Below are 22,424 nucleotides of genomic sequence, written 5' to 3' on the forward strand. Positions count from 1 at the left end.
GTGCGGGTCCCCCCCCGGGTTTGTAACCCGCAGTAAGATGGAAAAAACGTAAGAAAAACCTCCCACGAGATTTTGTTGGGGGGTCCCGTTTCCCTTGCCCCAAGTGACGGCGCTGGCAGCGGGCTGGGGGGAGAGCCGGCACCTGCTCCGGGGGGTCTGGGCTCAATCCCACCTTTTCCAGCTGGAAAACACCCTGGAAATCCCAAAGCAGAGGAGCGTGGCTGTGGCACAGAAACATTTTACTGCTCTGCCTGCGAGAACCTCTAGAAAGTCTTAGACCTTTCCTCTCTCCCCATCAAGCGCGCACTGGCCGAGGTAATTATATTGCTAATTAAATTAACCTTCCAAAACCGTTGCATATAAAGCCCCGAGTGCTGCACGGGCCCAATATTCCTGAACCCAGAGAGGCTGGGACGCGCTGGGGACAGACGCACGCCGCAGCCTGTGCGCAGCCACCCGCGGGGGTTCGCACCCGGGGTTTGAATCCTCATTTGCTCAAATTTTGTCAGCTCTGGGTTTCCCACCACCGGGGGGTGATTTCACAGCGCCGCCAGATCACACCCCCTCTGGCAGCGTCCACCCGAACACTTCCCTAACGCTCGTGGCGTTCCAGAGGCCAAAAGTTCCATCCTTAAGCCCTCATTGCCCTGTAAAAAAAAAAAAAAATATTCCAGGTTTATTCAATATCACATTTGGAAAATTGTAGGCACCTAGGAAGCTTTTAGTTCGTTATGTTGGATGGGGATCGGGTCCCTTAATAGGCATTTTTGCACCTAAGTTCCTCTGTGGAGCTGCCTTTGTCTTTTCATGCAGAAAATCACAGCCCGTAGCCAGAAATCCTTCCCGGGACTCGGCTTTGGGCAGGAAAAGGCAGTAAATGGCGACGGCAGCTTTGGCTGCTGCGGCTGGCACACCCGCAGCGACGGGGGGCGCCGAGGGCTCTGCCTGAGGCCTGGAACCGAGGTAACCACCTGCAGCTAAAACTGGATAAGCTGAAAAAAAAGAGTGAGTTTTAGTGCTTGGGAATCCCGTAAAATCCCGAGCTTTTGCGCTCGGCTGCTTTTCCGCACCCTGAGCTCGTCGGAGCTGAAGCGGAGCGGCGCCCTGAGCCGGGGCTGCGCGCGGAGCCCGGTGCCAAGCTGCGGAGCGCTTCCAGGAGCGGAAGGGAAATTAGAGTAAAATTAAAATTAATAAAATGAAGTTAGCGCAGCGGAGTGTCAGGGGTAGGTCCTTGGCTTAGGAACAGTCCCCCCGAGCCGGGAAGAGGGTCTGGGGGAGAAGCCGAAACACGCAGTCGCAAAGTTTTAACATCAACCCCCACTGCCCAAAAAATACCAAATACTTTCTTTTTGCCATTATTTTTATCCAAATTGGCTGAAAGGGTGTTAACTGCTGCTACTATTATGAGCAATTAAATTACTCTAATGGCACTACTTATTAATTATTAATTACTTATTAATCCTTCAAAATAACTCGCACTTTTGCCTTTCCTGGAGCCCCACGGACACGATCCCGTACAGTCAGGTTTCGGGTCGGGTCCGGGGTCCGGGCAGCCTTTCCTTGTAATTAAGATATTATTTATTTTAATTGTTTTACTAAGCAGGATGATGTGGCGAGCGCTGAGGCAGGTGACGGCCGGCTTTTTTTAGATTTTTCCATGCAATAAGCACTTCACTAAGGATCTTCAGGGAAGGGCGAGATTAAAAAAAAAAAAAAAAGAGGCCTGTGATGTGATTCCAAGGGGTTTTATGGAGCTCGGTGCCGGTGCCAGAGCTCCCCCCGCCGCTGCCCCCCCTGTCCCAGAACTCAGAGTCCCCAGAGCCCGGCGGCCAGACGGTAGGAAGGGGTTTGCTTTTCTGCAGCCTTGTCACAAGGCAGCTCCCGCGGGGAAACAAAAACAAAAAAACCCCAAACACCCCCCCCCCCCCCCCAAAAAAAAAAAAAAGAGGAAAAAAGGCTGCTTCCAAAATGCTTTTCTTATTTTGCAAAAAAATGTAAGACCAGACCCCAGGAAGCCTTACAGGAGTCTCCTGACTTCATAATTAAGGGGCTCCAGGAAAGCTGGGGAGGGACTCTGGATGAGGGAGGGGAGCCCTAGGAGGAGGGGGAAGGGTTTGACGCTGACAGAGGGGAGATGGAGATGAGATGTGGGGAAGAAGTTCTTTGCTGTGAGGGTGGTGAGAGCCTGGCCCAGGTTGCCCAGAGAAGCTGTGGCTGCCCCATCCCTGGAGGGGTTCAAGGCCAGGTTGGAGGGGGCTTGGAGCAACCTGGTCTGGTGGGAGGTGTCCCTGCCCAGGGCAGGGGGTGGAATGAGATGATCTTCAAGGTCCCTTCCCCCAAACCAGTCTGTGGTTCTATGATTTACCCCTTTTCCCACACACAGCTCGCAGGTTTTATCTGGGTGTTGAGGAACTGTGATATTTAGAAGCCAGTTGCCCAAAGTAGCGCTCGTTTAGCATCTTTGAATCCGGTTTGATGTTTTCCAAGCTATTTTTGACCGTGTGGGTGTCCGCACGCCTCCGATGGCCCGGGACTGGCTGCTGTGGGGTCCCTGCTGGCCAGGAGAGAGCCGGGGCAGGGACAGCGGGAGCCGAGGGGTCGGTCCCTGCCTGTGGCCACCCGTGGCCAGCGATTGCCGGGGTCCCTGGGGGACGTGTGGCCCGAGGGGCTGCCGGGGCTGTGACAGGGCGGCCTTTTCCCGACGGGAACGAAAAGACCTCGGAAAGGTTGCTGCAAGAGCCTTGCTTTTGGCTCGTGTAGGAACGGCCGGAAAGTGAAACGCCTGGTGTTAGAGAGCACCACGGATCTCCGCGAGCCAAAATCCCAGTTAAAATTCCCGGCTGGGATGGGCAGGGATGGGTTCCCTGTTGCTCGGGAGCACTTTGGATGTAAAGCCGTTCCTTGGTTAAAGCTCCCTGGCTGTGGGACAGCGCTGCGTGACCCCCTGCCCCCCCCGGGGGCTCCTTTCTGGCCGCTGTGTCTCCGGGTGTGCAGCCCGGAGAGCTTCGTGCCACAGCAACGGCAGAGACGGGACGGAACGAGCCCGGTCCCGGCGCGGGGATGGGGACAGGGGGTGTCGGGGGGCACCCAGCGGTGCCCGAGGAGGGTCGGTGCCCCCCAGCAGCTCCGGTGGGAGCGAAACCGGGAGAAGGGGGCGTTCTGGTGTCACTGCCCCTCGCCCGCGCACCCCTGGTTTCCACACGCGTGCCCGGGTCCCCAAATTGGTGGCCCGGCAGAGGAGGTGCCGCCGCAGCCCCCGGGCTCAGGGGTCACCCCCTCCCTCGGCAGCGGTTTAACCCTGGGGTGGGGGGGGGGTTACATGTAGAATTTCCAAACGAAAATAACTTTTGACCCGAAGTTTGTGCTCCCCCCCTCCCCGGGGCGGCGCGCGCCCCCTCCCCATCCCGCTCGCCCCCCGCTCCTCTGCCGCCGGGAGGTTAATTTTAAGCAAATTAGTAATTTAATTTAATTCGAAGCGCACAAGGATGTAGGAGCTGGTTTTTCAGCCCCTCGGCCGTGGGGGGGGTCCGTTTCCCCTGTCGGGGAGCCCCGCCGCCCCGCAGGCCGGGCGCTCAGGGCAGGTTTCTGGCCAGGGCAGGGACACTGTGACCTTGGCCTTGGTTTTCCCCACTTTGGGTGGCGGCAGGGGCCCCCCCCCTCCTCCTCCCCCCCCCGGCCGGGCAGGGACCCCCAGCGCTCACCCAGAGGCCACTTCCAAAGGACAGCGTTTGAGAATCATAGTTTCTCCTAAAAAAAAAAAAAAATAATAATTAAAAAAAAAAGCCTTGTACCAATCCCTTTCCTGGACGATTCCAGCAGCAAATGCCGTCGCCGCTGGAGTAAGAGCCCCCCCGGCCCCCGCACCCCCCCCCCCCTTTTCTACCCGTCAGTACTGTAGCCAGGTCAGAACCAACAGCTCACTTTATTAAAAGTTTTACCATTTTATAAAAAAAAAAAAAAAAGACATGTTTAATTATGATGGAGATGGCTGTATTGTAATTAATATTTTGAGATAATTGTGATTTTGAGCTTAAATTATATACAGAAAATGGTCATTTTTTGTATGTGTTCAAAGATTGCTATATTACAAATGACTGTACCTTTCCGTTTCCTGAGGGTATGACTGTAAATACGGCTGGATGAAGAAATATTTACTACTTTATTAACATAGATTGTGAATGTACTTCAATGGTTTTTTTTGCAGTATAAAGACTTACCGAACTTGAAAGCTGCTTCATTTTATGTGCAAAAAAAAAAAAAAAAAAAAAAAAAAAAAAAAGGTACTTCAGAATTCTATTTTAAATCTACGGCTTGACTCAGAGCGGTCAATCCTGCGGTGGGTCGCTTTGCACAGGGCAGGGTGTTCCCCCCCGTCCGAGCTCACGTCAGGACCCTTCCCCGCGCCGTGACTGTTGTGTTTCCCCAGGCGATTTTGGCAGAGGCTTCTGTAGGTGCCGGAGGGGCAGGGAGGGACCCCCCGCTGTGCAGAGTGCGGCAGAGCCATTTTTCGGCTCTGGTGAACCCAACTTTTTCAGTATTTAAAAAAAAAAAAAAAAAAAAAAAAAAAAAGTGTTTTGAATAACATTAAAAAGTCTCTTTATTGTATAAATAATAAAAACGTCACCTTATTGTAATTAAGTTGCGTCGTCTTTTACTGTTGGAAAGGAGCCAGGGTTTCCAAACCCGCTGTTGCGTGAGCGAGGGGAAGGGGATGGTCGTTCCCAGCCCTCAAGGGGCTCCAGGAAAGCTGGGGAGGGACTCTGGATCAGGGAGGGGAGCCATAGGAGGAGGGGGAAGGGTTTGACACTGAAAGAGGGGAGATGGAGATGAGATGTGGGGAAGAACTTCTTTGCTGTGAGGGTGGTGAGAGCCTGGCCCAGGTTGCCCAGAGAAGCTGTGGCTGCCCCATCCCTGGAGGGGTTCAAGGCCAGGTTGGAGGGGGCTTGGAGCAACCTGGTCTGGTGGGAGGTGTCCCTGCCCAGGGCAGGGGGTGGAATGAGGTGATCTTCAAGGTCCCTTCCCACCCAAACCATTCTGTGATTCTGTGATGCCATAATTACCTGATATGGCAGAGACCTGAAAACTGAAGAACTGCCCTTGTCCAGCTGTAGCTCCTGTGAGACATCAGATACAGAAAAGGGGCAACCATGAGCGTGTGACAAAAAGCTTGGTGTTTGCTGCTTTTTGGGTACAAATAATACAAATCACTTGTGGATGTTGGGGAAATGGCAGGGGAGGGATCTGGGGGGGGAGGGCAGCAGCAGTTCCCTCACCCACCTGGCTCCGGAACAGCTCCCGACTTGTTCCAGCTCTAACAAGCGGCCTTTCTGCACACACACCACCACGTCCTTTGAACAGGAAACACCATGCTCCTTCCTCTTTTCCTTCCTCTTCCTCTTCCCTTCCCTCTCCCTTCCCCTTCAAAAGGTACCCCGTTGTTACTGGCCAGAAAACTTAATTATAGCCTATGCTTAAAAAAAAACCCCAAACCATCCATCCGACAGCAAACATTTATTGTCTCGGTGCAGATTCCAACATCGACCCCCTTTTCCACGCGCACGGTTTCCGCACATCCCTCCCCACTCCTTGTCACCAGCCCCCGGCTCGGGGGCCCCAGCCACTGTCACACACGGTAGAAAAGCCGTTGTGGCTCTCGCTGAAGGCGCTGCCCATGGCAGTCGTCGGTAAAAAAAGTGTAAACACGTATTGTGGGATTTTTAAAAAATGCGCTTTTGAAACACGCGGCCTCGAGGGGAGACCGTTTGACGGTGAGTTCCTTCTTCAAGTGCAAACTCCAAACAGTGGCACAAAGGCGCTGTGGCACCGGCGGGTAACAGGGGGCTGAGGAGGGAGGAAGAAAGAGGAGGAGAAGAAGGAGGAGGAGGAGGAGGAGGAAGGCAGGCAAACCTCCAGGCGTTTGGTGGATGGGACCAGCCCCTGCTGTGCTTTGGCTGCCGAGGAGGGATCAGGCCGGGATGCGGCTCCGCAGATACTCCAGCACCGCGGCGGTTCCTCTGGCCAGAACGGCCGCCCGGGGGGTGCGGAAGGGATTCCCCTCCAGCAGCAGCGTCCTACAGAAACACACAGTTTTGACTGACTTTTGTAAAGCTTTTTCCTTCTACCAACACATCCACACGCTGCACAGAGACCTCTGAGCCTTCTGAAATTCCCAATTCATTCCTCTTCTGTTCTGCTACAGGGATTTCAGTTTCTGCTTCCCTCCTTCTCACTAGCAGAGACATAGGGATTTTAATTCGCGCTAATAAATCAGTGCTGGTTTATTACTGTAGACACGCGACACTCCTCCAGCAAGTCTCTGCCAGAGAGAGTGGGAGAAAGAACATCTAAAATATAGAAATGGCACAATAAAAGGGGAAAAACACCGTCCACCCCCTACCTTCCCTGCTCTTGGTCCGCATACATCTCTGCGAAGGTTCTTGCTTGGGGGGGGTGGTGGTGGTGTATTTTTTGGTTATATTTCTGAAGTCCCGCTGGAAAGTGCACTTTAAAGGGGAGAACCAGAGGGACCAGTAATTTGTTGTGTTTGAGAAGAGGGGCTGTTTATGAGTAACTGGTTTGAGGGTGCGCACAGCCCCCTCTCTGTATGAATTACTGCATTTGGAGAGCGTTCCTGTCTCTCTCACAGCAGGTGACCGGGCTCCTCCACGGGCACAGCAGCAGCGTCTCTGCGCACCCACAAGGTCACTGGTTTAGGCTCTAACATTAGATTCACACAAACCAACATCACCTTCCCATTCTTTTCAAAAAAACCCCCAGTCCTCTAGGATATTGAGGAAATAGGGAAGAAACTGCATTGTTTTACAAACGGTGAAAGGGACCCTTTTTGTGCATCGAGACCTACCAACAAACACACCACCGACGGCCCCTCGGAAAAGAAAGACCTTGGGGTGCTGGAGTGGGTCCAGAGAAGGGCAATGGAGCTGGTGAGGGGTCTGGAGCACAAGTCTTGTGAGGAGCGGCTGAGGGAGCTGGGGGTGTTCAGCCTGGAGAAAAGGAGGCTGAGGGGAGACCTTCTCGCTCTCTCCAACTCCCTGAAAGGAGGGTGTAGCCGGGGGGGGTCAGTCTCTTCTCCCAAGGAACAGGCAATGGGACAAGAGGAAACGGCCTCAAGTTGTCCCAGGAGAGGTTTAGGATGGATATTGGGAACAATTTCTTCCCCAAAAGGGTTGTGAAGCCTGGGAAGAGGCTGCCCAGGGCAGTGGTGGAGTCGCCATCCCTGGAGGGATTTCAAAGCCGGGCAGACGTGGTGCTGAGGGACATGGGTCAGTGGGGGTTTGGGCAGTGCTGGGCTGATGGTTGGACTCCATGATCTGAAAGATCCCTTCCAGCCCAGACCATTCTATGGTTCTATGATTAGCACCTTTTCCTCTAACAAACCAGGCCCTGAAGGAATCAGTCAGGATATATTTTTATAAAATGGGTCCCCACAGAAGCACCCACCTCAGCGATTCGCAGTTCCCAAGTTCAGGTGGCACCTGGAGGAGGTCATTGTTCTGCAGGTCCAACGTCCCCAGCCTGTCCATCCGCTTCAGCTGCAGGGGGTCTACGGACCCCACCTGATTGTTACTGAGCAGGATGGTCTCCAGCGCCAGGATGCGATAGAGGACGCCGGGAAACGCTTTAAATCTTCAAGAAGAAAAAGGAGGCAAATCTCTGAGAGTCAGAAGTGGGGCGTTCAAAAATCGAGCAGCCTTTAAAATCCGACATTTGAATCCCCATCCCTCCCTCCCTCCCAGTGGCTGCTTTAAGGGTGCTCCTGTTGGTTCCCACTCCTCAACACACTGTTCACAAGGCTCTTCGATCCCTCTTTTAACCGGCTGCTACTGTCTCCCTCCAAAACTTCTGTGGCAGGAGTTCCAAAAACACACCCCCCACTGTGTAAAGAAATACATTCATTCATCTGTTTTAAGCTCTCAGCCAGTCCATCAAGTGCCTCCTCATTCTTACACCACAGGAAAATCACTGAATTCAGCCCAGTTCTTTTATTATTGTATATAAAGAAAATCTAAACAGTTGCTCACCTATTAAAAGAAAGATTTATCACTTGCAGTCCCGTCAGGGCCTCCATCTCCTCAGGCAAGGATGTCAAAAAATTATTTCTGTGTATCAAATGAAGACAAACAATTATCAGTGACTTCTACGAGGCTTTGGTTAAGCATCCGCAGAGGCAGAACATACGTATTTCTCAGTGCTGACACGCTGTCTCAAACCAAGCCATTGCTTCCTAAATGGGTCAAGACCAGGCTCAAGTACAGACCAGACCACGATTGCACTCTGGTTTCTGCCAGCAGGAGGTTTAAAGTCTGTCCTCTCGGGATTCCCGGGTGTTTCAGAGCATCCGATGACCCCACACACCCCCAGCAGCTCAGCTCCTCAGGTTTCGGAGTGAAGCTTCCCAGAGCGCCCAGAGCCTGGTGCCAAAGTGAATCCCTGGGATAACTCTGAACCTCCTCAAAATTCATCCAGCCCCAGATCCCCTTGCTGTAACAAACTCGTTTATGGGTACTGTTAGCCCAGTGTTTCCCACAACAGGAGCCGCTCAGAAGCTCCTCAAATACAAGGAAGACAGGGGTTTGTAAGGACAAAGTATTTCCTGAGAGTGACACAAAAAGCCATCACAGGAAAATAACGACCTTTCACTAGAAGATGCCCAGACTTCGAGCTAAATTATTAACCACTGAGATATTTGACCTCGTTCCCTCATCAATCTCATATTATCTCCCATTTCTGCAATCTTCAGCCTAATTCCTCCATCATCGGCATGTACATCACTGCATCACAGAGGCTGAGGCTGGTGGGGACCTCTGGAGCTCCTCTGGTCCAGTCCCCTGGGGCAGTTGGCCCAGGACTGTGTCCAGGAGGGTTCTGGATATATCTCCAAGGATGGAGACTCCACCACCTCCTTGGTGGTACTTGGTGACCCTCACAGTGAAGTGTTTCCTGATGTGCAGAGGGACCCTCCTCTGCGTCACTTTGCGTCTGTGGCCTCTGGTCCTGTCCCTGGGCACCACTGGGATGAGCCCAGCTCCATCCTCTCCGTCCCAGCAGGGCTTTGTACCCATGGATGAGACCCCCTGAGCCTGCTCTGCTCCTGGCTGAGCAGCCCCAGTTCTCCCAGCTTCTCCTCGTGGGAGATGCTCCAGTCCCTTCTGCATCTTGGTGGCCCTTCGCTGGACTCTCTCATGGCACAGGCAGGTTACTTTAAACCAAGTAAGTCTTTAAATATCAATTTAACATCTCTGAGACCCTCTTATGACTGAGGCAAGACCTTTCATCACAGCAAGTCTCAGAGCTCATCCACTTGGTTTTTATGTTTTTCTTTGACCGATGCCTAAATCCAGGCCACCGCTATTCCAGACCTGCCGCTCCCTTAGCTGTCAGGGAGGCATTTGGGGAAAGAAAGAATTATTTCAGCCCTGCTCTTCCCCTCCAACAGATGGGCTGCTTTAAAAAAGGCACGAAAAATAAGTTACCGAGAAAGGAAGTCCAGCACACGTCACAAACCTGAGATCCAAATGTGTCAGCTTACGGAGCAGGCAGAGCTCCAAGGAAACAGCGGAGATTTTGTTGAAGCCAAGGTTGATGTCACATAGCGAGTCCTTCAGCTCCACAATCCTGAAACCCAACACAAATACACTTTTAACTGTAAGCTCATGTTTGCATTCTATTTTCTAAGTTATTGAAAAAAAACTGCTTTATTCAACAAATCAAGGACACTCTCTGTCGCTTGACAGTTCAGAAGCGATTCTGTGGATGAAGACAATGGAAAGGTCACCTGGGAAAGCTGCCTGGCACGGCACCTCACACCTGGTGTCAAGACAAAGCTCAGAATTCCTTTGCTGACGTTATTAGGAGAGTAAATTTTCTTTCACAGATTAGAAGAGTTAGATGTTCAGCACACCTGGGTCCAAGAATGGAAGTAAGCTGCCCCCACAAACCTGGTTGTATCCTTAAAAATCAGCTTTCGTGATTTTCTTGGGCTACCAGAGCCGCAGTAACCTTCCTCCCTGCACAAAAAAAGACTATTTATTCCCATTAGTATCAAGAGAAAGCTTTTCCTTGACTGTGGATGAAGTAACAACTGCAATAATATCAAATGTTATGTGATGGGACATAAAACCTATGAAGAAAGGAGGCATGGAAATTGTTCAGGCCTCCTTAAAAAAACCCACAAGGAATTATTCTGAAGCAGCGGAATTTAAACAGAGCCTCAGCTACAGTACAACGCTCTCACCCAATGAACTGGGGAATCCACACAGACTGTCTTCATACAGGAAAAAGATGGCTTTGTAGGGACAACAATACTACTCTGTAGCCAAGTCCAAGCATTTCATTGTGCTGAGAAGCCTCCCCTTGTTCAGCTCCACCAGGCTTGGCAGAGCGAGAGGGAACACCCTGCGCAGTGAAAGCCCCACTGAGTGCAGCCAAGTGCCTTTTTACTGCCATCGTCACGTTCATCAACGGAGCCACCCGTGTGCTACTTGCACCAGGAATGAGAGAGTGATATGGAGTGGGAAGGGACCTCTGGAGATCATCTCCTCCAGCCCCCTGCCAGAACAGGTCCAACCGGAGGAGGTCACACAGGAACGTGTCCAGGAGGGTTTGAATGTCTCCAGAGAAGGAGACTCCACCACCTCTCTGGGCAGCCTCTTCCAGGGCTCTGCCACCCTCACAGGAAAGAACTTCCTCCTCATGTTTAGATGGAACTTCTTATGTTCAAGTTTGTGCCCATTGCCTCTTGTCCTGTCACTGGGCACCACTGAAAAAAGACCAGCCCCATCCTCCTGACACCCTCCCTTTAAGCATTTATAGGCGTTGATCAGATCCCCCCTCAGCCTTCTCTTCTCCAGACTAAAAATGATGCACCCCAGGATGCCACTGGCCTTCTTGGCCACAAAGGTACATTGCTGGCTCACGGCCACCCTGTTGTCCCCCAGGACTCCCAGGTCTTTTTCTTCAGAGCTGCTCTCCAGCAGGTCACCCCCAACCTGTCCTGGTGCAGGGGGTTATTCCTCCCCAGGTGCAGCACCCTACACTTGCCCTGGTTGAAGTTCATCAGGTTCCTCTCTGCCCGACTCTCCAGCCTGTCCAGGTCTCGCTGGATGGCGACAGGTACACTTTCATTTGTGTGTGTGTGCGCACACATACGTGGCACAAAGTGTAAATACACCCAAATATTAAAAACACAAGACGCTGAGGAACAGAAGCAGAAAATAAAGTAACAAAGAGAGAAGGACCTTCACAGAAGTACCTTGGAGGGATCTCACTGAGCTGGTTTTTGCTGAAGTTGACGGTGGCAACAGGGTGGCTTCTGACAGCGTCGAACATCTCCTCGGGAACCACGGCTGCCTGTTTCTCACTGAACCAGGAAAAGCGTTTGGCTGAGTAACACCAACAAGATCATCATTTCCTATTTATTAACAAGACGTTTCCATCTTCTTTTAGAAAAAAGATGAGTAGTGGAATCTATATATAAATATCTACAGCTTGAAGAGCCTGGAAGGCTGTTCATCAGAAAGTTACCGATCACCGCACCGTGTTTCACGGCGATAATATCATTTCACACCAGCACCCTGATCTCTTCTCTTTGTAAGAAAAATCCCTGAGTGATGTCACTGCCTCAGCAAAGATGGGAACGCTGCGATCTGGGCCAGAAAGTGTAGTAAATTCAGCATTAAACAGATTTTCCCCTCTTGGCTCAGAAACATCCCACACGCAGCGATGTGTGACCGGGGTAACTGCATCTGGAGCTCCTGAACGTTTGGGGGGAACCAAAGCCACCCCAGCCCTTTCGCCAGTCACCTCCTCCCCACGTTCTCAGAAGTAGGTTTTTCTTCCTCTTTCCCAACCTGACAAGTTACGCTGCTGGTTAGATTTAAGAAATAACTGAATCACCTACAACAAGATGTTTTGAGACTTAGTGATAATTGCTAAAGAAGTTTAAAAGGTACTAAAAGCACCTGAAGGTATTAAGCATTTCAGCGAGTTAAAAGGAATGTTACTGCAGACTATTTGATAACACAAAGAAATAATTAAAAAAACCCTGCAATTCAAATCTGGCTGCTCCTGAGCAGACAAATTAAAGTGAAAAAAGCACAAACGCAGCAGGATTTGCAGACAGTTTAGTATACATCACAGATTAAAAATTAAAAACAAAGCAAAAAATAGGAAAGTGTTCTTACAGCTTTAGAAGTAGGTAATATTTCAAAACACATACCTATATTCCAGTAATTTAAGTGTAGTTATGGCATGCATGTTAATCCTTGACTCACTTGGAAGAGTCATGGCTGTCACAGGAGGCTCTCCATTTGGGTTAGTTACATCATCTAGAGATAATAAACGTATATCGTCACATAAACTGCAGTCAGCTGGGGTGCTCTGAACAGCCCGGGTGGGCAGGGTCAGTGTCCCTGTCACCCTTCTCAATTCTTCCTGTGTTCGGGCTCAATTGCTTATTGATTATTCCAACATTCAGATTATTTCCAAATTTTCAGATTCAGATTTCAAAATTCAGATTATTTCAAGAATTTTCTAGTAAGGGTTTTTTGTAATCATGGGATTGTGGTTGTTGGGGTTTTTTTAGGAGGGCTGGAAGGAGAGGGTTTGACTTGGATTTTGAAAAATTAGGTGAGGAAGCGACAGAGCTGTCACTGACTGTTCTGTTGGGCTCCACAGGGCGGGGAGCTGGAAACAAGGACAAAAAGGGAAATCGAGCTGGAAGTGATGACCCAGCTCATCTACATCCAGAGCAGCAAATCTGAGCACAACTGCGGCTAAAACATGAATATTTATAGACCTTCATCACAGCCTCCTCTGCAGAGTTTTTTTGATTACTATCTACAATCCATGACAAAGCTATTGGTGTCGCAAGGCTACTCTGAATGTTAAGAAATGCAGATTAAAGGCATTTTCCTGCCCATCCGAGGGGCGGCGTCACACCCTGGGGACTTACAGACACATACCTAGGGTGGAGCTGAGCTACAAGTCCAAACATGGGACAAATCCAACTGCCACTAAAAAAAATTGAACAAATCTCTACGGAAATTCAGCAGCACTCATGAAGAAAAGTCTACTAACAACTGCACCTCACCGCAGCAATCCTGTCGTTAAGAAAGGCCAAAAGGGTCAAAAACAAGCTAAAAATAAAAAAAAAAAAGAGGGCTTTCTGCAGTTTAAACCTCTACAGGAATAGGAGTGCTACTGGATTAGCTCCAAGTTAGATGTCGTAACAAGTAGAGTGCAACAGTAAGCACTGCTGTACGTGCAAGACATTAGTTAATTTTATTATCCACAATTATATTATCTATTATAGTTCACCAGATAAGCTTCTGAGTACGAACTCTACCATCCAATTAATTTTTGTCAAGTTAATAAGTTAGATTTGCATGGAACCTGACATCTTGAAGCAATTTTACAGGCTGCAGTAACCTAATTAATACTGCCATCCTCTGGCAGATGGCGAGAAAACCCACATCACAGAAAGGAAAATTCACACATGCCTTTTCAGTAAGAGTTGCTCCTGTGTATTATCCAGTAATAAAGAGGTTAAGCATTTTTTGCCACTTAAGCGCAGCATAATCATTTCCATATTATATTTATCATGAGCGGGGAACTTGCTCATTTTGCCTACTTTACGTTTGAAAACTTAAGATGATTTCTAAAGATAGCTCACTGAAGTCCCGTTTGGAAAGGATTTCATCTTCTCAGCACACATTACTAAGACTCTGACAGCCTGTGTCCTATACAATAAAAAATACAGTCATCTCCACTATTTTGTTTAAGAAACAGAATAAAAAGGAAAAAAAAAAAACCCAGATGCCAAAGCATCTCAGTGAATTAGGAGCCCAGGGATCAGTCTGGAAAGTGACCCGAGTGCGCAGAAGCAACCAGCAGCTTTTTGTCTGCTTTTTTAATACTATCAGTTTATTTTTCCAAAGTCCTGTATCTGTCAGAGAAACGTGATACAGAGTCATCAAAGTCATCCAGAGGCAGAGCTCTGAACCCAAGAGAGGGTTCTGCAAAAAACATACAGCATTGGGCAGAGAAGGAATGCCCTTGAAATATTCCATCTGATTTTCTGCTTTAGGAGTTTTTAATTATTTCTATAGGGAATGTTGGGATCGTGACTATTAGCCAGTAGAAAGATGAATTATCATAGGCCAGGATTAGAACGAGTCTTAAAATAATCAGTTACTTTCACCCCCAAAACTTTTCATATTCTTACTCAGCTTCGTGGTAGACTTTAAGCATCACCATGACTTTAAGGCAGAGTTTTTCATGTACTTTCTGGGAAACACAGGACTGTTCTGCCCGTGTTATTCCAGGAATGAATAACACACAACACCTCTGCAAAACCTCACCTGCTCTGGGTCACAGCACAGGGACAGAGCCAGCAGGCAGGGCAAGTGTAACAAAACCCACCCCTTCTGCAAACTTCCCATCATGTTCAGAGGGAAAATAAAAAAGCCACTGGAATTCCTCATGCAAAATGCACAAAGGGACCAGGGGAAAAATACTTAAGATTATTAGATTATTTTTCTAACTGAAAATCCTCAATAAGGAATGCTTGTTATTCAGTATTATCTAATAGAGTAAGAAAAAGCAACAGCACTGAAATGTAAGAGCAAAGTGTTGAGTAAAGGAAACTCTGTTACTGCAGGTTAACTGGAGGAACCCGGATTTAAACAGCTACCCTTGCAGGTTCCAATTTATTTTAATTTCTCAGATTCTCTTTAAAATGCAATGCAGTAGAGCAACATACCTTGGATTTTACTTCTTAGATATTTCAGAAGTTCCTGGGTGCCTTTCTTAAAAAGAAAAATAGAAAAGAAAAGGCAGTAAGGGTTTGCCAGAGAGGTTTTATACAACTGTTTTACCAATGAATAATGTAGAACCCACCAAATGTTTCCTCTAGAAAAGTCTTTGCAGCAGCTTACGAACTCCCTTATTTACACCTTTGTTCATTTATTCCAGCTGAAAATCTCTCATCCCGTACCACTGCCTCCCACTCCACATCTTTAGCTTTTTATCTAAAGCACTTAGCCAGTTCCCACGGCAAGGAAAAAAGTTCACATGAGCTTAAATCTTCTCTTTAAAAAGGTCTAGCACATTTTAAATAGACAATTAGAATTAGTCAAGGAAGCTGACTGTTCAGTGTTCTGCTAACTTTTTATGGCCAAAGTTATAAACTCTGGGAAAAACACTGCAGTTTACATAATTTGCATGGATTTTTAACAGCCCAATTCTCCAAAGATTTGACTTCCAACCCTCTCATAGCAACTGCTACTGGTCAAACTCAGTTACTGTGAGCACAATCGATGAGTAATTAAACATCATCTCATCTAGCCCATTTGTTTTAGGATAAAGCTTGGTTTTCCTTACGATTTTACACCCTTTTCCTCGATGCTTTAAAACTAAAGGGCTGAATATGAAGTAACATTTCTCATTCCAGCTGGTATCAATGTTACACACTATTAGAAAGTGGTTGATCTGAACGCTGGGGGGATAAAGAAAATGTGGAAGTGGGAAAGGAAGGATCTCTCACAAGGAATCTGATGACAAAAACAGAAGAGACTGAGAAATAAAGGAGGAGGAGCCTGGGATGTCTCAGGGAGGAGGAGTTCCCGGAATCCTTATCCCTGTCGTTTGTTACAAATGCGAAATGCACACAAGAAATTACACACCTCTATGCTTCTAGGTTTGAAAGACAAAAATCCTCCGAAGCCATGGAATATCAGAACTGAAGCAGCCCTGCAGCCCTCACTCAGACTCCATTGCATGCACATTTTAAGCCAACTTTGAACTCTGGCATCACGTAAGACATGTATAACGTAACCCATATATACTGTCTGCGGTGCTTACTTGCAGAAGGTCTCTTCGGATGGTTCTCAAAGGATTTCCCTCCAAGGCCAGGAATTTCAGCTGAGGAAGGTTCCCCAGTGTGTAAGGCAACCTGCAAACGGAAACAACTCATTGCAAAGCAGCTTCAAAACAAATTCTGAAGAATTTGCAATGGTTTCCCAGATGGTCTGGTATTCTGAACCATCTCGAGTAAGAAGATACAGAATATATTACCTTTAAGAAGGGCATGGTTTGATCACAGCATGTACATAACACAAAAAGGGCTCCTTCATTTTATGATTGAGTCCTTTTTGAATTACATTTTACAAAGCGAAACACATCAACTATAGAATTAGTTGTCATTAGATGTCATTAGCTATGCCTCATCACAGACGTGATGCAGTTCTTAGTATTACCTACTGATATCATTGTTGGCGAGGTCGAGTCGCTCCAGCTTCTGAAGCAGAGTGATTTCATCAGGAACTGATTTTATCTTGTTGTCTCTAAGTTCCAACACAGACAGGGAATTCAGATGCTTCAGATTCTCTGCATTTAATATTTCAATCTGATTTTCACCAGCATGTAATTCCTACGGAAACAAAGATCACCTACCATTACGTTACTCTGGCAAAATTACTTTATAACTCACTGATCTCCTAAATCACGGCACTGGCAAAAACATACAGTGACGTGGAGAAAATACAGATCTCGATTCCCCTTTTAGCTGCATATGAAATATCAAGGCCTCCGAACATCCAGAGATGCTACAAAGTACTTGGAAGATCTGATTATGCTAAAAGGAAAAATTTAAAGTATACTTTCTCTGGAGTTACAAATAAAAAAATGATAGTGAACAAAGTAAATTTATCCAGAAAATGCTCCTAGTGATTAAAAATAACTGTTGCAAGCAATATTAGATCTAATTTTTCAGCCATTCTTCTTCTAAATATTTCTTTTCCAAATCTGAAGAGTACTGCTGCAAACCTGTCTTCCAAATGACCTCAAGATTGATGTGGACAATAAGATTAATTGCAAATGAGGATGTATTAAATAGAGTTCGACACACAGAATTACAAACTTTTGATCAAAGCATTTCACAAAAATCTGTGTTTAAAGTAACAGCTGTTATTTTAAAGTTTATGGCAAATGCATTGACAATACACCAACCGTTTCAAATCTCACCTTCAGTAATTTGCATGAGGGAAATTCTGGTAAGGAACGCAATTTATTTTTTCTCAGATAAAGTTGTTCCAGAGACGCCATAGTCGCCAGTTTAGAAGGTACAGTTTCCAGGTAGTTTTTAGTGCAGTCCAGCTGTCTCAAGCCTACAGAAGTAAGCGTGCAAGTGACAAACAGAGAAAAGTCAATTTCTACTGAATAAATAAATAGCCCACAAATAAAATAAATAAAATTATAATAAATAAAAAGCCCATAAATATCCTGAGCTTTAAAATAAATAAAAAAACATTTTCCCAATCAGAATTTTTGAAGAAATCCAATCAGTTAGCATCACATGCCTGAAAACGAGAAATCTGCTTTTCATTTGCTCCTCACAGGACACTCTGGCACGCTTTCAGTGACACTGCCAGACCCTGGCTCCTGTTTAGAGTGCGGCACTGGAGGGACAAGAAAGGGTCTAATACTGTAGATCAACTCAGACAGATCTGCAGGGAATTTTACAGCATTTATAAAAGCTGGCAGTCTACCACCTCTTCCCGTGCATCTGCCACAGCTCTTACACTAGGTGGTTCATATCAGCCACAGTCAGTTTGATATTTAGCATTCAAGTATTAGAATTCAATTTTATCACCCTCTAATTTATTTTTTTCCCTCCAATAACTTCAACTCTCCCTCATCTGTGCTTTATTTGCCACTCAAACTATGCAATAAAGAAAAAAAAAAAAAACGGTCAAATTGCTTATTGCAGTCTTAAGGCTAATGACCTCTAAGCACAACAACATTAATCCACACTTTTCTGATCACTCCATGTCCCATTTATCAAGAAATATGAACCATAAGAGGATTCAAGTTTGATATACAGCAACTGTAGCTGATTTTTTTAAATAATTCATAACTAGCATTCTTGAGAATACAGTAACCCTTTAAGAATATATTTTAAAAACCCTGAATAATATGCAGTACATTTCTGAACACAACCACAGAACTGGCTGTACGGCACTTCATAATCTGAGGAAACTCACTTCTCATCGCACTGATATCTGCAGGCAGGTTCTTGAGCTGATTACAAGCCAAATTGAGCCGCACCAAGTTAATGAGCAAAGCAAAACTTGTTGGAATGTCTGTGAGATGGTTGTTGGACACGTCCTGAAAATTAAAAAAAGAAAGAGAGAGAGAGAGGTTAGAAATAGAGACGTTTAAAATATCCCACGAGTACCACTACTCCAAAGTTAATTACAGGCAGAACATTAAAATTAGCTGGCTGACATCTCCAGGATCTCCTGGGTAGAAATATGAATGGAAGAAACAAGTCTCCCCACACTGACAGATCACAAGGGATTGGACTTTTCTCAAAATATTTGGCAAACCAAGAGCAAAACAAAAAAAAAAACCTACCCTGCTATGTAATAACTGATAACCTACCTAAGTCATTAGAATATTCACAGCATTCTGCCATCTAAGCTATGGCATTTTTAATTAGCAGTAGCAAAACATGGATAAATCAGCCTTTCTGCACAAATAAATATTTTTCAAAAAGTTGTAATTTACTAGTTCTTCTAAATTGACAAGCTGCCCAAATCCATCCGGCAAGTGACTCAGCTCGTTGTGCTGAAGGAGAAGGCTCTTCAAGTGGGACAACTGCATCAGCTCCTCTGGGATACTTTTCAGTTTGTTGTGGCTGGTATGAAAACACGGAACACAAAGGGAAAAACCAATTACTAAGTAGTTTTAAGAACAAAACTGCATAAAGAGCACTTCTGCTACATATGATGCTATCCAAACCAGAGTTACAAATTAATCATAGAATCAATTATCTTTGCTTATTTGTTCAAGAATACTTTTAATCATCATCTGCATTTACGATGTTCCAGCTGGATTTTACATTTGTTTTATTTAGTTCACACCCACAGCAGCAGCACAGCCTCTTTCGTCTCGTGCACAAAATTACTCCACTGAACAGAAAAACATGAGCTTTCCAGCATGAACAAGATGTATACAGTTATTTCCAGTGTATATTATTCATGACAAAAAGTACTTTTGTTCCTTTAAACCCAAACTGCCAGACTGAGGCACACGAATATAGATACTGCTTTTGTGTGGTTATTCAAAATATCACTGTTTTCACCTTCCAAGCAAGACTGTGGTTCTGAGTATCAGTGAAAATGACTGCAACAAACCTAAGACCAGCATTTTGATCCCAAACTGATGATTCTCATTATACTAACATTTTCAGTGAAAAATCTGAAACCGGTTTTCTGAAGAAAATATGACATACTGCAATGCCTTATTCACACTGTGCAAGTCACTGCAGTATTTCTCAGGGTCCAGTTTTGTAACATGTACTTACCTGACATCAAGTTTCTGAAGATTTTCTAACTGTCCTAAAGCAGAAGGAAGTGACGTCAGTTGATTATCATGCACCTAGTAAATAAAGTTTTTAGAATACAGTTACTCACTTGGACCTTGTAGGGTTTTCCTTCTCTACCCCAGAAACAACTCAAGCTAACCTAATACAGAGAATAATTTTGTACCCAAGTAGCAGAATAATTTTGTACGCAAGTTTCTGCCTCAATGCAATTACCAATAGCAGCCATGCAACTGCCAGTCTGTCAAAATTCTCCCAAATTGATAAATGCTAAGAGATTAGAGATGCAAGGGGGAGTGTGTGCAGGAAAGCTGGTTGCGTCCGGTAACAGCTCTTCCTTCAGTGTCCATAAAACTTCCTGGATCATGGTACTTACATCCAGAACAGTGAGCGCGGGCAGAAGTTTGACATCCTCAGAAAGACACTGCAGTTTGTTTGAGGCGAGGATCAGCTTGGTCAGATCCGTCTGCTCCCACCAGCGATCCGCGGCACCAAAGGAGAGGTTCTGATGGGCTTCCTCTGGAGTGTCCAAGTTTATCCGCCACACATGTTGAGGCACTGCATGCGCAAACATACATGTGTCAACTAAATACTGATGATACTCAAATTCTCCACTGTCGTAGTGCTTTTCATATATAGAACCACAGAATGGTTTGGGTGGGAAGGGACCTTGAAGATCATCTCATTCCACCCCCTGCCCTGGGCAGGGACACCTCCCACCAGACCAGGTTGCTCCAAGCCCCCTCCAACCTGGCCTTGAACCCCTCCAGGGATGGGGCAGCCACAGCTTCTCTGGGCAACCTGGGCCAGGCTCTCACCACCCTCACAGCAAAGAACTTCTTCCCCACATCTCATCTCCATCTCCCCTCTGTCAGCGTCAAACCCTTCCCCCTCCTCCTGTGGCTCCCCTCCCTCATCCAGAGTCCCTCCCCAGCATCCCTGCAGGCCCCACACAGTCAACTGGTTTTCTAGATAACATTTTTCCAGGGATGACAGTAACAAGCTGATAGAAATCTGCCAGCAACCGCCAAAATTAAGGGGAGCTGCAAAGAGACGGCAGGAAATACTCATTATCCACAGAATCGTAGAATCACAGAATGGAATTACGGCTGCCCGCCCCGTGTTTCCCAGCCCTGCCCGGCAGGGTTACCGGGGGCTCCCCACCGCCCGCACCGATGGCAACCGCGCCGCCCCGGCCGGGCCCCGCTCCCCGCGCTCACCCTCGACGAGGCCCCGGCCCGACAGGTTTAACTGCCCGCTCTTCCGAGCCGCCCGGATCAGCCCCTGCGGCACGGCCGGGCCCGGCTCTGCCGCCCGCCTGAAGCCAGCCCGGGGGTCACCCGCCGCCCTCCGCGCCGCCGCCATCCCCCGCCAGGGCCGGGCCGGCGCCGCCCGCCGAGCAGGCGGGGCCCGGCTCCGGCAGCCGCGCGCCGCCACACGCCCCCTCCCCCGCCGCCGCCATTTCCCGCCCGCTGGAAGCCACGGCGGCGAAATGGTGCCCCGAAGGGCGACCGGCAACTCACCCCCTTCCATCCCGGGACATGGGACCGGCAACCCCCCGCTCCGTCTCGGCGCTATGGGACCGGCAAACCCCCCTCATCCTGGTACCCGGGGCCAGGGACAGGCAAACGCCCCTCCATCCCGGGGCTATGGGACCGGCAAACCCTCCTCCACCCCGGTACCGGGGGATCACCAAACCCCCCTCCACCCCAGTACCCAGGACATGGGACTGGGAAACCCCCTCCATCCCAGTACCCGGGGCCAGGGGAGCGGCAAACCCCCATCCATCCTGGTACCCCAGACATGGGACTGGGAAACACCCCCTCCATCCCAGTACCCGGGGCCAGGGGAGCGGCAAACCCCCATCCATCCTGGTACCCCAGACATGGGACTGGGAAACACCCCCTCCATCCCAGTACCCGGGGCCAGGGGAGCAGCAAACCCCCATCCATCCTGGTACCCCAGACATGGGACTGGGAAACCCCCCCTCCATCCCAGTACCCGGGGCCAGGGGAGCAGCAAACCCCCCCTCCATCCCGGTACCCAGGACATGGGACTGGGAAACCCCCCCTCCATCCCAGTACCCGGGGCCAGAGGACCACCAAACCCCCCTCCATCCCAGGGCCACAGGACTGGCAAACACCCCTCCACCCCAGTACCTGGGACATGGGACCAGCAAGTCCCCCTCAAATCCCGGTCCCCAGGATTCCCACAGAACGGAACAGCCGGGCTGTCATTTGTGCAAGGTGAAAACGGCTGTTTCCAGCCCCATCGGGTCAACGTGGCTCTCACCGAGCAGATCCGCTGGCAGCTTTGGCCATAATTCCCCCCCAAAAACCAAAGGAGGAGCCCTGTCCCCCTCGACAGCAACCCAGCACTTGGTAAACGGGCATCCACAGTTCCACACGGCCTGTGAACGGGGCAAACACAACCGGAGACACCAAATTCTTACTAATTATCACAAAGGGGAGTCTGCAACGCAGGCCGAACTCCACAGATCTCACCTCCCGCCCTTCCTCTCCCCCGTTTCTCTTTGCCAAGGCCGTCACCTTCGTCACAGACATCAACCCAGACCAAATAACGGGGGAAAAATATTTTATACCCACACAGGAGGTAGAATCCGCTTTTCCATCCACTTATTGTTTTCCCTTTTCCCTTTAGGGGAGAGTTTACAAACTAAATAACGAGATTACAGACTGGAAAAGCCCCGGCTGCTGACCAGCAGGTGAGATTCCCAGTCACTGCTTCTACTGTGGAATCTGCCAGTCGGATCCATGTCTGCCCGATCCCACCAGCCATTCCTGCCGGGACAGCAATGATGAAAAATGAGTACATTTCCCCAACATCATTCAAGTTTTTAGCTGCAGCTCTCGCCACTCTCAAACACCAGGTTTTGTGTTTCAAACGCTACTACCCTTTTTGAAAAAAGCCTCTATTACCATAGCTCCATCGAACTTAAAGGTAATTAGTTAAGGAGCAGACACCATGTTAGGTGGAGACTCTCGTACTTCAGGCACTA

General features: G+C 48.1%; 1 protein-coding gene across 1 annotated transcript; it reads right to left on the reverse strand.

The window, feature by feature from the left end:
- Window positions 1-5,493: 5,493 nt before the first annotated feature.
- LRRC40 (leucine rich repeat containing 40) lies at window positions 5,494-20,772 on the reverse strand. Its single transcript, XM_074152219.1, has 15 exons — window positions 20,626-20,772; window positions 19,782-19,963; window positions 19,388-19,461; window positions 18,589-18,718; window positions 18,063-18,186; window positions 17,044-17,186; window positions 16,278-16,450; window positions 15,883-15,973; window positions 14,783-14,828; window positions 12,239-12,347; window positions 11,273-11,380; window positions 9,526-9,636; window positions 8,043-8,120; window positions 7,462-7,647; window positions 5,494-6,071 (listed from the first exon to the last, which is right to left on the reverse strand). Exons 1-15 carry the CDS (start codon window positions 20,768-20,770, stop codon window positions 5,966-5,968), a joined length of 1,806 nt encoding a protein of 601 aa, XP_074008320.1. The 5' UTR covers window positions 20,771-20,772; the 3' UTR covers window positions 5,494-5,965.
- Window positions 20,773-22,424: the final 1,652 nt, after the last annotated feature.

The sequence above is a fragment of the Numenius arquata genome, chromosome 8, assembly GCF_964106895.1.
Source record: "Numenius arquata chromosome 8, bNumArq3.hap1.1, whole genome shotgun sequence".
Taxonomy (NCBI): Eukaryota; Metazoa; Chordata; class Aves; order Charadriiformes; family Scolopacidae; genus Numenius; species Numenius arquata.